The following is a 12,097-nucleotide window of genomic DNA, read 5'->3' as shown; positions in this document are numbered from 1 at the left end:
ATCCAAGAACCCCAATTAGATTGATGCAGAAATCTTCCTGAAATTCAAGCTCTAGTAGAGGGGACATTAATTCACCCTTCTGCTCAGCATGTCTTTCTATATATGACGTGGGTGTCTCTCTGCTCAATAAGGGACAGATGCTCACCTCAGGATCCTGCCAGGCAGCAGTAGCTTTCCCAGCTCTGCCTTTGGGATGTTCATGTTCTTCTGGGGAGTTAGCTCTTTATTCTCCTGTTTCATCTTGCAACTGTAACAAAAGGAGGCTCGTGGCTCTGGTGTTTCAGTTGGCATCTGTAATGCTCTCCGCAAATAATTACAAGTGGAAAATGCCCTAAAATCCTTGCAAGTGTTATCTTTCCGTAATTGTTCCCATTATATTTAAGGAGGTTGTCCTGGGAATACCTAAGCTGGCATTTGATGATAGGGACGGTGCTGTCCTTATGCATGCAAAGCCAGATAGATATATTTCTCTAAAATGTTTTCTTTGCTCTTTTCACCTTGCTTTCAGGTGAAGGTGCATCTTTATTTACTATAATGCTTTTGTACCTGTTCTAAAAATAAATGAACAAACATTGAGATTTCACATTTTGTGGGCTTTGATTTCACATTAGCTGTGTGTAGCTCTCAACTCAAGGCCTGGGAAGAGAGGGAAGGTTGCTTCTGATTTACAGATTCACCCCTTCTTAATCTGAAAACTGAAGCTGTTTGTTTGGTTTTCTTTTCCTTTCCTATTAGCACTTGTGGCAGAAAGATTCTGCCAGGCAGTTTTAAGCAGTCTTCCTTACTGTTAATTCAAATTCAGCAGTAGCATGAATATGGTTCTTTTGATTTTAGTTGAATTACTCCAGAGTCAACTTGATATGCGTGAGACCAGAATTACTGCCTAAAAATCTCAGGTGGTTTTGTTTCTTTTTTCCACTGACTAGCTCTGCTGGAAAAACTACTAGAGGGTAAATCTTTATTTTAAAACATGAAGCAGAAGGCGTAACTCCTATGATTCTTTTGTGCTTTATACAATGTTTAGAACTAAAAATAATTAAGATAGAATTATGGCCAGATAACACCACCAAAAAAAACCCCAAGAAATACAGAGTGAAGTTACCAGTGTCATCCTGCTCACATCATGTGATACGTACAGGGGAAATAATGCTTCTGATCTACACTGTATGGCATCTGGAGAGCTGCTAGTGTCATGGTTAGGTAGCATTTAATGAGGTTCTGGCTCCAAAGACAAAATGGACAATCCATGCAGATAGGCATATCCTGTATGGATACCTGCATCCATGGAGCATTTACCAGCATTTGTAAATAACACAGCAGGGTTTTTTTCTGTCACATATATACTTAATGCAATGCAAATAGTTTTGGCATCTTAGTTGAATTTTGTCGAGGGGTTCTTTATGAAAGCCTATCTTTTGAGCTCTACCTGTGAAATTGTTTATTTGCAGCTTATCTAATTAATAGGGAAAAGTATGTTCAGCAGCCTTAGCCCTGGCGCAGGTTGAATTGCTTTCTTGTTAAGAAAGTCCTTGCCAGCTCGCAACTTTCTTCAGTGCCGCCAAGCCAAGCATAAAAGTAAAATTATTTTAGCTATGGTAAAGTGTGGTTCCACGCACAGTAAGAAAACAGAAGAGCCACAACTTTTGTGACCACTATCTGCTAAGAAAACCCTGTTAGCATTATGAAAACACTAAGAGACTGTGGCTTTCTGCTCTCAGTAATGCTGATCTGCGTGAGTTGTGGTCATCCTGCATTGCAGATGACGGTCTTGGACTGTTATCTATCCATTTTCTGTTTTTCTCAGCAGTGATAAGGAGTCCTCAGAAAGCCACAGATGTAAGCATTCTCCAGGATGGTATAATTTAAAATTCACATAAGTAGATTACCATGTTATACATTTGTTAATGTATTTAGCTGGAAACTACTTAATGTCTACTGAAGAGGAAGCTTTTGCGGTTACTGCCGGTGTACCTGGCTGAGGTTCAGGTCTAGACCTGGCAGCTAAGGATTTTTGTCCTTTCAGTCTTGTTTCCAGATGGTGCATGGGACAGCTGTTGAGTTATCTTTACAGCATTTCCCTGGTTTGCCTTTTGAATACCTCCTATTGTACAGTAATACTTTTTCTGAATATCATGACCTTATCTACACTTGAAGCTTAAGTATCTTCAACACCTGGGAATCTATAGCAGTAAGGGTCAGCCTGGAGTCTCGCAGGCTGGTTCCCCTTCGCTGAGCCACTCTGCTGCTCTGCTCCCAGGCTACACAGCGGATGGAGGGCAAAGATGTGGGAGCTGTTTGCTAGAGGCTAGTAATGGGACAAGGTGGCATCTTGAATACACAGACCCTGTGAATCTGTGTGCTGCTTTACATGGGGTGGGAGGATGCAGATGCCCAGCTGGGACTTGGAGGGCTTTGTGCTTGCTGGCAGAATTTATTGCCTGTTCTTCACAATAAGTGTGCAATGTGGAGACTGAAAGTAGCAGCAAAAAAACCTCTGCCATGGCTCAGGTTAGGGCTTTGCTTGCCATATGTATTCTTTTGCAACTGAACTAGTTATCCTCAGCATACTGCATCTTACCTCACCGTCCTTGCAGTTATTGCTGAATGAATGGCTGGAAGTGATTTGATATCCCTGGTTTGAGTGCTCCCATGCAACAGCCAAGAAGCCAGTTAAATGGAAGTGAAATTATCTGCATCATCTCTTTTTTCCAGGCCTGTTCGTTAGCAGCAGAATTTTATATATCAGTAGCTGAACTAGAAGTACACAAAATAAAATGCTTATTAGTAAAAGCTCCTACACAGGGGTACAGGCTGCTCGCAGACAGTAATGCCTAAGTTAGCTATTCATTTAGAAAAGCACCACAGTTGAATTTCAGCATGTGAATAATACCAGCTAGAAGACTTTTCATTATACATTTTAAACCCAGAAACAGGGAGCCTCAATTAGCCTTTAGGCTAAGGTTTCAAGTATTAAATGTTCTGCTGGATTTTACGAGGAGCAGCTACAGTGAGTAATGGACGCACTTGTAATTTTTAAATGTCTGTCCTCAAATGTGGATTATTAAAAAAAAAGAAAGAAAAAATTTGATCACCAACACCAGGAGATTAGGAAGAATTTCAATAATGAGAAGACTGCTTCCCTGATGAAAGCTTTTTGTACAGCACTTGATGCACGCAGAAGAAAGTCCTTTGATAGCACTGCTCAAGAAAATACAGACTGGTAAAAAACTGCATTTCTAGTCAAATTCTCTAGGTGGTATAGTCCTTGCAGAGCAGTGGGAGGATAAACTGGGGAAAAATTATTTAAATCAGGTTTAGATCACTGCCAAATCTGGTCAGCTCAAGCAGAGCATACAGAGATCAGTGGAGAGGGGGCAGATGTGATTGGGATGGGGTACAGCTGGGTAATTTAGATACATTAATAAATTTTCTGTCAATGTAGTATGTTGCTTTACATACAGTAAGCAAATAATTTAGGCATGCTGCAGCCACACAAAAGGGGAATTACATGTTTTCATTTAATATTTTACATTACTATTCGCTGCTTTTTGGCCCTACATGATACTGCAGTAAGCTTACTTTATCACACAGAGGATATAATTCAACATATATGAGAGGTTTTCTCAGCTTCCTACCAGCTCTCCTTGCATCTTCCCATCTCTAAATTTTGTTCTTAGGATGACCCGTAACATAGAAATGCTTAGGGCAAAGCTGCCAGCCACTAATAAACCACTCCAGAGCTTGCTATGGTTGAGTCCAGCAATCTGGGGCAATGACAGATTTTGATTAGAAACTGAAGGGGGAGCAGATGGGGGGGAGAGACAGAGATAAAAGTATGAAAGCTAACTTTACTGAATTCCAGATAGGTCAAATATTTCCATAATTGCCTCTGTTTTGTTCTCTTTACACCTGGGAGTGGAGTTGTTTACTATCATGGGTTCCAGTTTCCTTGAGATTTCTTAAATGTTTGGCTTTATTTAATGAATGGGAAAATTATTTAAAGTAGAAAACAAAGGCTGTTCTTGGTTCTTTTTCTTCACATGGTAATTGAAAATACCCAGTTTCCTGTCTGGGCTAGTTATAAGCGAGTCAAGGGAGGCAGGTGGGAAGGAATTAGCATCCTAAGGCACTTTAAAGGAGTTTGTAGGAAACCCCTCCCTATAAAGGGTGAATTGCTATTTATCATATGATGCTGTATATTGAAGGGTGTTTTTTAAGAACAAGAATATTCTTCAGAAATAACTTTTTAATCCAAGAATTAAAAATTTTTATTTCTTTCATACTCTGCTTTAGTACTTACAGTAGAGAAGCTAACTCCAGGAGAAAGGGAGAGGTCCCTTCCATTTCTCCCTTCATTGAAACACTGAGCTTGGTCTGCTGAACATTATCTGTGAAAAGATAGCACAGTGAATGTTAGGTTTCTGTTCAGCTGTGCAAATACAGCACATACTGCATAATGTAGTGCTGCCCAGACCCAGCATTAAGTAGGGCTGCGTGTATCATGTCTGTGTGTACAGAGCAGCTGGAAAACTTCATGCATAAAGCATAAAGCAATTTTATATAAACCAATTAGATTGCTTCTAATGTGCTTTGAAGTTCTCCAGTCCCACATGTGCATGCTGAATGCTAACACAGCTGAAAATATATAGTTTCCTTTCCAAATACCTAAAAGAATAATTGGGTGTCAAGACTGCACAGTGGTTGTAAAGCATGCTGTTGGACATGCCCTGCTATAATGGTGAGCAGGGGTCCACCTGGAAGTGATGAACAAGTGGAGGGGGAGGAGGAGGTTTAGATTGGATATCAGGAAAAATTTCTTCACTGAACGGGTGGTCAGGCATTGGAACAGGCTGCCCAGAGACAGAGTGCAGTCATCGTCCCTGGAGGTGTTCAAAAAACATGTAGACGTGGCACCTGAGTGCATGGTTTAGGAGGCATGATGGTGTTGGGTTGATGGTTGGACTTGATAATCCTAGAGGTCTTTTCCAACCTTAATAATTCTATGATTCTAACAGACCTGAAATTAAAATTTTAAAAAAATCCAGAGTTTATCCTCTGATTCAAATGTTGGGCTAGAAAATAGGTTTCTTTCAACTGATCTTTAGTTTTGAATGTGTTATTTTTTCCTGAAAATGTAGCAGTTTACTGATCTTGTAAGGATGTCAGTAATTGTGGGTGAGAAAGCTCTTGACCTCAAATGCTGGTTTGCTTTGGCTTTTTTATTCTGCTTGACAAATTGGTGCCTCCTCCCCACAGTTGTGTCTCCTTAATTCCACTTTACAGGGGAGTTGCTTCAGTATCTTGTCCCATGTGAACAAGTTTAAGCATAAATTTTCCTGAGTGCTAAGTCTTAAAGCAACTTAGGTACTTACAAATCAAAGTAAGATGTACACTCCTGAAGTCAAGCTTTTCAAACAGATGACTTTTTCTGCCTTCTATTGATTTAATAACTACTCTGTACTGGAAGACTTCTGAGGACTGTGCAGCCAAGTCACATCTGAGAGATTGCCAGTGAAGTCTGAGGCAAAAAGTTGCTAAGTACCTCAGCCTTAGTTTGGATTAATTCTGTTTTGACCATGTAATGAAAACAAGCCTCCCCTACTTTATGCTGAAAGCTGGTACATAATGTATCAAAACATGGTTTTAAAATGACAAGACTGTTGGACAATAGGCCAGCTGCATGTGACAGAGCATTGCCTCCTGCCTAGTTAGGAGTGGAGAATTCTTTTTTTGGAAGAGGCTGTTTGATAGGCAGATAAAGCACTGCTGTTACCTTGCCACAGAATTCACATTCCTTTCCTCTTCACAAAGGAGTTTGCGTTTGATTTTTGCGGAGCAGCATACTTGTCTAAGCAGAGAATTTGATTGTGATTCTATTAATGTTTCTCACCCAGCGTTCCTTTGTTAAAAGGGAAGTCCAGCTATCTTCAAAGAATTTTATGCATGTAAAGCTCACAAATATTGCTGGATTTACAAAGAGAATATGTTAATGAATACTAATTCATCTTTCCACAAAAAAGATCATGAAAATCTGAATTATCTCATGAAACTTGGCCTTCAAGCCTGAAATCAAATTATTGAAGACAGTCAAGAAATTTTAAGATTTAAGGGGGTATGTGACATGTCTTTGAATAGGCCAACTTAATTCAGCCATTTCCTAACAACTTAGTACTTGATTTGACCCTAGTAATGTTTTTAAGAGTACATTTTGCATATATGATTTTGTAGAGAGATACTGATCTAGAATATGGACAGGCACACTTCCAAGCAGAGTTTGGAGAATGGTATGGTGTAGGTGAGCATGCAGTGTTTTAGGGTGATACGGTAAAGCTAGGGAGCCCCCAGAATAATGAGCCTGTTGAATTGTGTTTGAGGGTAGGAGCAGAATGAGAGTCAGCAAAAGGCCTGAGGGAAGAACGTACCTTACGCTGCTGGCCCTGGGAAAAAGGGTGATTTCGGTGGAGCTGCAGATCCAAGACCATAGGTACCATTTTGTTGTTGGGGTTTACAAGGAGAAACTGTTTAAGCAAGGAAAAGGCTCCTGTGAACTCATATTGCAAGAGAACAGCTCATGGCTGCTGTTTGATTATAGAGATCACGCACAAAGATGATACATAGGTCATTTACATGCTAGGCAGAATTCGAAATTGTGTCCTTGTTGGATTAGTGTTGCTCAACGTCTCCTTGCCCTTGCCTACCTCACCTTCTGGAGACCAAGTTCCTTGGTCTTTTCAACAAGTTTATTTTATATCCAATCTCAAAATGGAAGAGATGAGTGAAAAGAGTTTAAAGATCCCCTGCTTGCTTCAGGCTGTCCTTGGGCTGCTTTTCAGGTGTGGATGCACTTGTGCAAATCTGCCTTGAGTGGACTGGTGCTATCCAGGATTGCATAGGAGCAGAACATGTCTTTGCTTGGCTCACTTACAGCAGAAGCACCGTATGCATTTCCCCAGGCCCAGCAGCCATGCACATGGTTCCTGTATGGCAAGAAAGAGCCAGCAAGGCAGAGGTGCCCTCTCTTTCACCCCCGCCTTGGAGCTGGCTACCTCCCACCCGTGCAGCAAGAAATGCTTTGGGATACGTGCAGCTCCTCCTAGAATAGCTGTAGCAAGATTAAATTAAAAAGAATTCTCCTTTTCCCTCACCCGTTTTGTGTCACTTTGTCTTCCTTCATCCTTGTCATCTTAATTAGATCAGGAGGAGGTAATCTGCCAAATGCAACCCCTGACACCTGTCACTGAACAGGAGAGACTCCCTGTCTTCCAGGATTACCACAAACCTGATTATAGCGGCATGAAAGCCCCGTGAACCCAGGTCGTGGTCACTAGAGAAGAATCTTATCATAAATCTAAGGCATCTAGGAAAGATTTCCAGTGCACGCCTGTGTATTCTGACAAGATCTCTTATACATTGGCTGGGGATAAGAAGTCAGACTAAAGACTACTTTTGTCACATTTTCTGTGTGCCAGAGCTTTAAAGTATTTAAAAATGCAAAATATGTATCTAGCAAGGTTTCCAAAAGTGCCCTTAAAAAAAAAAACCAAAAACAAAAAAAAACCCAAACCACCCCCAATCCTAGACTCAACTCCTTTTTTAACTTTCTGGCTCTGTCTCTGTAAAGCAGCCACCACAGTATTGCTGCTAGAAGGGGTATGTTTTTATTACATCTATTGACATACTTCTGCATGCAATTTTATCAGAGACAAAGCACAGCTGGGCTTTAGCTTGCTATTGAAGGTGAAACCCAATCTACAGTAGTCTAATTTCACAGAAGAAAAAACAAGACTATTTTATTGTTAAAAATCCCCTTGGAAATACCTCAGCAATTTTGTTTGGTGAAACAAATAATTAAACAAATATATAATTTTGCTTTAGGGTGCTGTGAGGACAGGTGATTAATATTTGTAAATGTCTCCATGAAAATCATTCAGGTTACAAGATTGTATTTCGCCACAAAACAAGGCCAGAACAATTAAAGATTCATGAAGCAAACATACAGCTCTTCACAGGGGGAAAAAAAAAAGATTAACTTTTTCTGGACCTGTTCCAGGGTGAAGTGTTACACTGCCCCGGCTCTCAGACCATAAAGGAAGGGTCCCAGCACGTGTGGTCCCCATAAGTGCAGGACTGAGCCTAAGGCAGCGAGCCCTGCTGAGGGCAGGTTATTCAGCTAAGGCTAAGCTGTATGGTCTTGTGGAGCGGTTACATCTCTCTATCCGTTCTCCAGGCCAATGGGGAATCTCATTTCTGCCAGCAGGTTTTTTTCAGACCAGAGTTTTTCTCAAAGGGGAGCACTGATGCCCCTCTTTCAGAAGCAGCTGCTGCTAGTTCGAGAACGGCACGCAGAAAACCAGTCGTACACATAACAAAACTTCTTATGCCAACAACGGCAACAAAAAAGCCACCAAAAACCCCTCAAATACCTTCCTCCCTGCCCCCTTCCCACAGACGAAACACACTGAAGAACATTAGGGCCTAATGCTGGGGTTTTCAACCTATAAACTGTAAATGTCATCAATTCTAAGGGGAGGAGGAGGATGGAGAAGGGGAACAGAGGTGCCAGGAAAGGTATCAAGAAAAGCAAATCACTTACCTGATTCAGAAGTGTACAGGTATGGATTTTGTTCAAGTGATCTACAAGTCCACTGGAACACAATACACCTTTTGGCTTGTGACCTCCTGCTTTAGCTGTAAAAAGTTCAAGTGAAAAGATGGTGACTTTCACTAAAATGAATTTGAAATAATGACAAAACATGTCATGTCCCTAGTAAAAGTTTTATATATTAGAGGAGTTAGTCTTTTTAGTATTTAAAAAAAATCTAACAAGAACACATCAGGCAAATAGGGCTGTTTGTTCTGCACGGGTACAATGGGGTTCTGACCCAATCAGCTGTTATGGGGCTGTAGCGTGCATACATCAGTTTTACACCCAGCTGCAGGTATCCAAAACAGCCTTAGTCAGAGGTTCCCCTGCACTCTTTTGGCAGAACAGGTAACTGGATTTGTTCTGATTGTTAATAACCTGCACTGTGGCCATGCATCCCTTTGTGCCCAGGAAGTGCCGTAGCCAGCTTAAAGCATCAGCCTTCCTTTGGGGATCTGCTTGACAGACAAATCCACCACAAAGGAGAGGATTGAAACAGACCTCTCTAATTTGGCAAGTGTTGGTTGGAGGTGCAGAGCAGGAAGAAATCTGATATAGTTGCCTAAAAATGGAAAAGACTGGGGCTGCAGAGGGTCAGGCACCCCAGCAGCTCAAACAATCCAGATTTCCCCTTTCAAATTTTGTGTGTTGGCTCTACTTACTTATGAGACTGTAGTGCTAATAAAATTAATTAGAAGCATCATAAGTTGGTCATCCCAAGAGTATTTCTACTTGAAGCAGTCATTAATTATTATGACTGGGATTGTCTGTCTTTCTATTTATAGGCTGGCCATGGGCGACACTGACTGTTCTCGGGTTCCTGTACTGCTATTCTCACGTTGGAATTGAATGGGAACAAAGGCATGCTGTGAATTAGGAGTGGTGCAGAACGATGACTTTTAAGACAGGTTGATGGCTTTTCTACATTGGATATCCTGTCTGCAGAAGGATGCACCAGACCCAAGTATCTGGTTAATGTGTTAAAACCAAAAGGTCTTGTAATTGATTCTGGATTGTGAATACAGGTATTGAACCAGAAACACTGATGGGCTATGGCTGGGGGTGGGGAGAAATTATAAAGCATTTTCAATTATGTTATTTTTATAAAACAGCATATCTATGACTCTATGTACATTGGAAGCATGCCTCTCAGAATAGGTATTTTATATATGTTGAAGATTGTATTTGTTTCTTCCAATGTTTTGCTGCCTATTTTCAGATATTGAAGAAAAAAATTTTTCCTACCTTGCAGAATTCAAAAAGCCCAATATCTCTCAGCCTCTGTCCAGGGGCACACAGGGCTGTGCCCTGCACTTACGTTACTCCATGAGGGCACGATGCTCATCAGTTCTTCTTGATTGCTTTCTGAGATAAGTTAGAACTTTTTTGCTATTCTCACTGACTGCAGTAGTTCAGCCTTAAGCTACTTTTCTACCTAGTGTAGCAAGGTCTGCTTTCTCTCTTTAACATCTTCATTTAATGTTTTGCCTTTAAAACAACACTCTTTTTTTGGTAGTCTTAGGAATGGTTTTATTGGTTTCTTTAAAAAGAGGGAGTAGGGAGGCAGGTCTTTTCTTAAAGAACAGCTTTTCTTTTTAATCAAGTATGACCTTACAGCTCCTTGGGCTTTAAGAGCTCTCTGCCTTGTGTTAGAGCTAAAGCATATAATATTACCTTTATTATGGGGCAAATCACACCTTCGAAGGAATTGTTCAGTCTGCCTCTTGTATTTTTCCTGTTAAGAAAGGAGATAACCCAGGTCTGGCTGACTGGTAAATCTGTTCTGTCTGCTTCATTCTCCGGTGTCCAGGCAATCAGCTCCTCCAATATTAAAGACACCCTTTTAAGCATTTAAGCATTTTAAGACCTTTAAAAAAACCCAGAATGGTCCGATACAGTGGCACCAAATTAGCCAGAGCTCCATGTCCTTTGCCCACAGCCAGGCCTGTTAAAGCAGCATCTTTGCCAAAAGACTGGGTTGCCCAGAGCTGGGAAGCTCCTGCCTGCAGGCATCAGGGCTGTGGGAGTGCTTCAGCACATGCTGTTTTCTGAGGGAAGGCGAGACCCTACTCACGTTGGGCACAAGGGGTGTCTCCCAAGCTGTTATTATTTTAAACTTCTATTGAAAAGCCACCCAAAGACCTTTAGTCTTTCTAAACTTAGACATTACCCCTAGGCCTGGCAAAAGGCCACCAGTCCTGGAAAGGTATTCTTCCAAGAGCAGCTTCCTGCACCTAAAGCAGAAGGATTCCTGTCAAAAACTTGTTCTGGGTCCCCTGGCAGCCGTTTTGGCCTGTTGGGCGGCATAGTTTGCATCCTACTGTCTATCACTCCTGCAGCTTCAGCCAAGTCTGATGTACCTTATCCCTTCAGTAAGAAATTCAGTCCGTGAGGTGGGCTTCAGCTTAGTGCCTGCATTTCTGATGTTTCTGCTGCTCAGAAGTATGGCAGCCTTCTTTTTCCCCTTTATTTGTTCCTGAAGAAATAAGGGCAGAGGCTTCAGCTCTCTACCCATCCAGAGACTAGGCCCATCTCTTGCTGTTTCAAAGCAGAATCTTCAGCCCTTTATGTTTAGGGGAAATTTTCCCCACCATGAGAATGCTGTGATTCCTGCTGGAAGTCATTTCTAGGTGATACCATGGACCGTTGAAAATAAGACTTACCTTGAATGCTGCCTGGCCAGAGACATGGCCCTCCTGACTGACTTATGATGATTGCAGGGATCCCCTTAGCCACGGAGAAGTATATTGCTCTCAGCCTCCGAATTTACTAAAAGAATCTGAGATTGGCCTCCATTTTGGAGTAGAACTGAGCTAAGGGCAAGAAATTCCTCAAACTTAACTCAAGCTTTGTAATTAAATGGAATTGGCATTGGATCAGAAAGTCATGAGTCTGTTCTTCAGTCTTATCGGTTACCATTATTACATGAAACGAGGGGCTACTAAGTGATTAGATTCCAATTTGTATGCATGCAAAACTTCCTACTCCAATATGGAAATGACCTTGAAGCTCATCTAGGGTATGCTTATTTTTGAACTAAAATTGTTTTTTATTTTCAGTGCTTTATACACCTTTCATAATTTTGTATCCTTTTCTGTTTCTATAAATAAAGCTGAAACTGACTGTTGGCTTGAGAACTGTGTCTTAGAAAGCTACGGTTTGGTGTAAGAAAAATAAGTGCTCTGCTGCTGTGAAGAAACACTACTACGCACTGAAAGCCTGCAGGATGTACGCAGTGCAGACTAGTCACTTTTATCCATCTTGTGTACCGCGCAGAACGTGCATTCCCCTAATAGTGTGAGTTTCAAAAGCAAATAACACCCTTTGTAGCTCAGTTAAGGTGAGACTTCAGCATGTGAAGCTTCTGAGAATGGTCACAAAGAGTAGTATGTAAGTCAAATGATGCTTCCCTTTAGACTCTTGCTATCCTGGTCCAGAGTCAGAAGTATCAAG

The 12,097-nt window shown here is 41.3% G+C and overlaps 1 protein-coding gene across 1 annotated transcript in view; it reads left to right on the top strand.

The window, feature by feature from the left end:
* The window catches only part of HHAT (hedgehog acyltransferase), a 161,487-nt gene extending 149,720 nt beyond the window's left edge, over positions 1 to 11,767 (top strand). Inside the window, exon 12 of the mRNA XM_075088980.1 lies at positions 9,430 to 11,767. Coding sequence (XP_074945081.1) covers positions 9,430 to 9,521 — 92 coding nt within the window. The 3' untranslated portion in view covers positions 9,522 to 11,767. The remainder of the gene's footprint in view (positions 1 to 9,429) is intronic.
* Positions 11,768 to 12,097: the final 330 nt, after the last annotated feature.

The sequence above is a fragment of the Phalacrocorax aristotelis genome, chromosome 3 (assembly GCF_949628215.1).
Source record: "Phalacrocorax aristotelis chromosome 3, bGulAri2.1, whole genome shotgun sequence".
Taxonomy (NCBI): domain Eukaryota; kingdom Metazoa; phylum Chordata; class Aves; order Suliformes; family Phalacrocoracidae; genus Phalacrocorax; species Phalacrocorax aristotelis.
The sequence above is the reverse complement of the archived record's forward strand: the minus strand, read 5'-3'. Positions and strand labels throughout refer to the sequence as shown.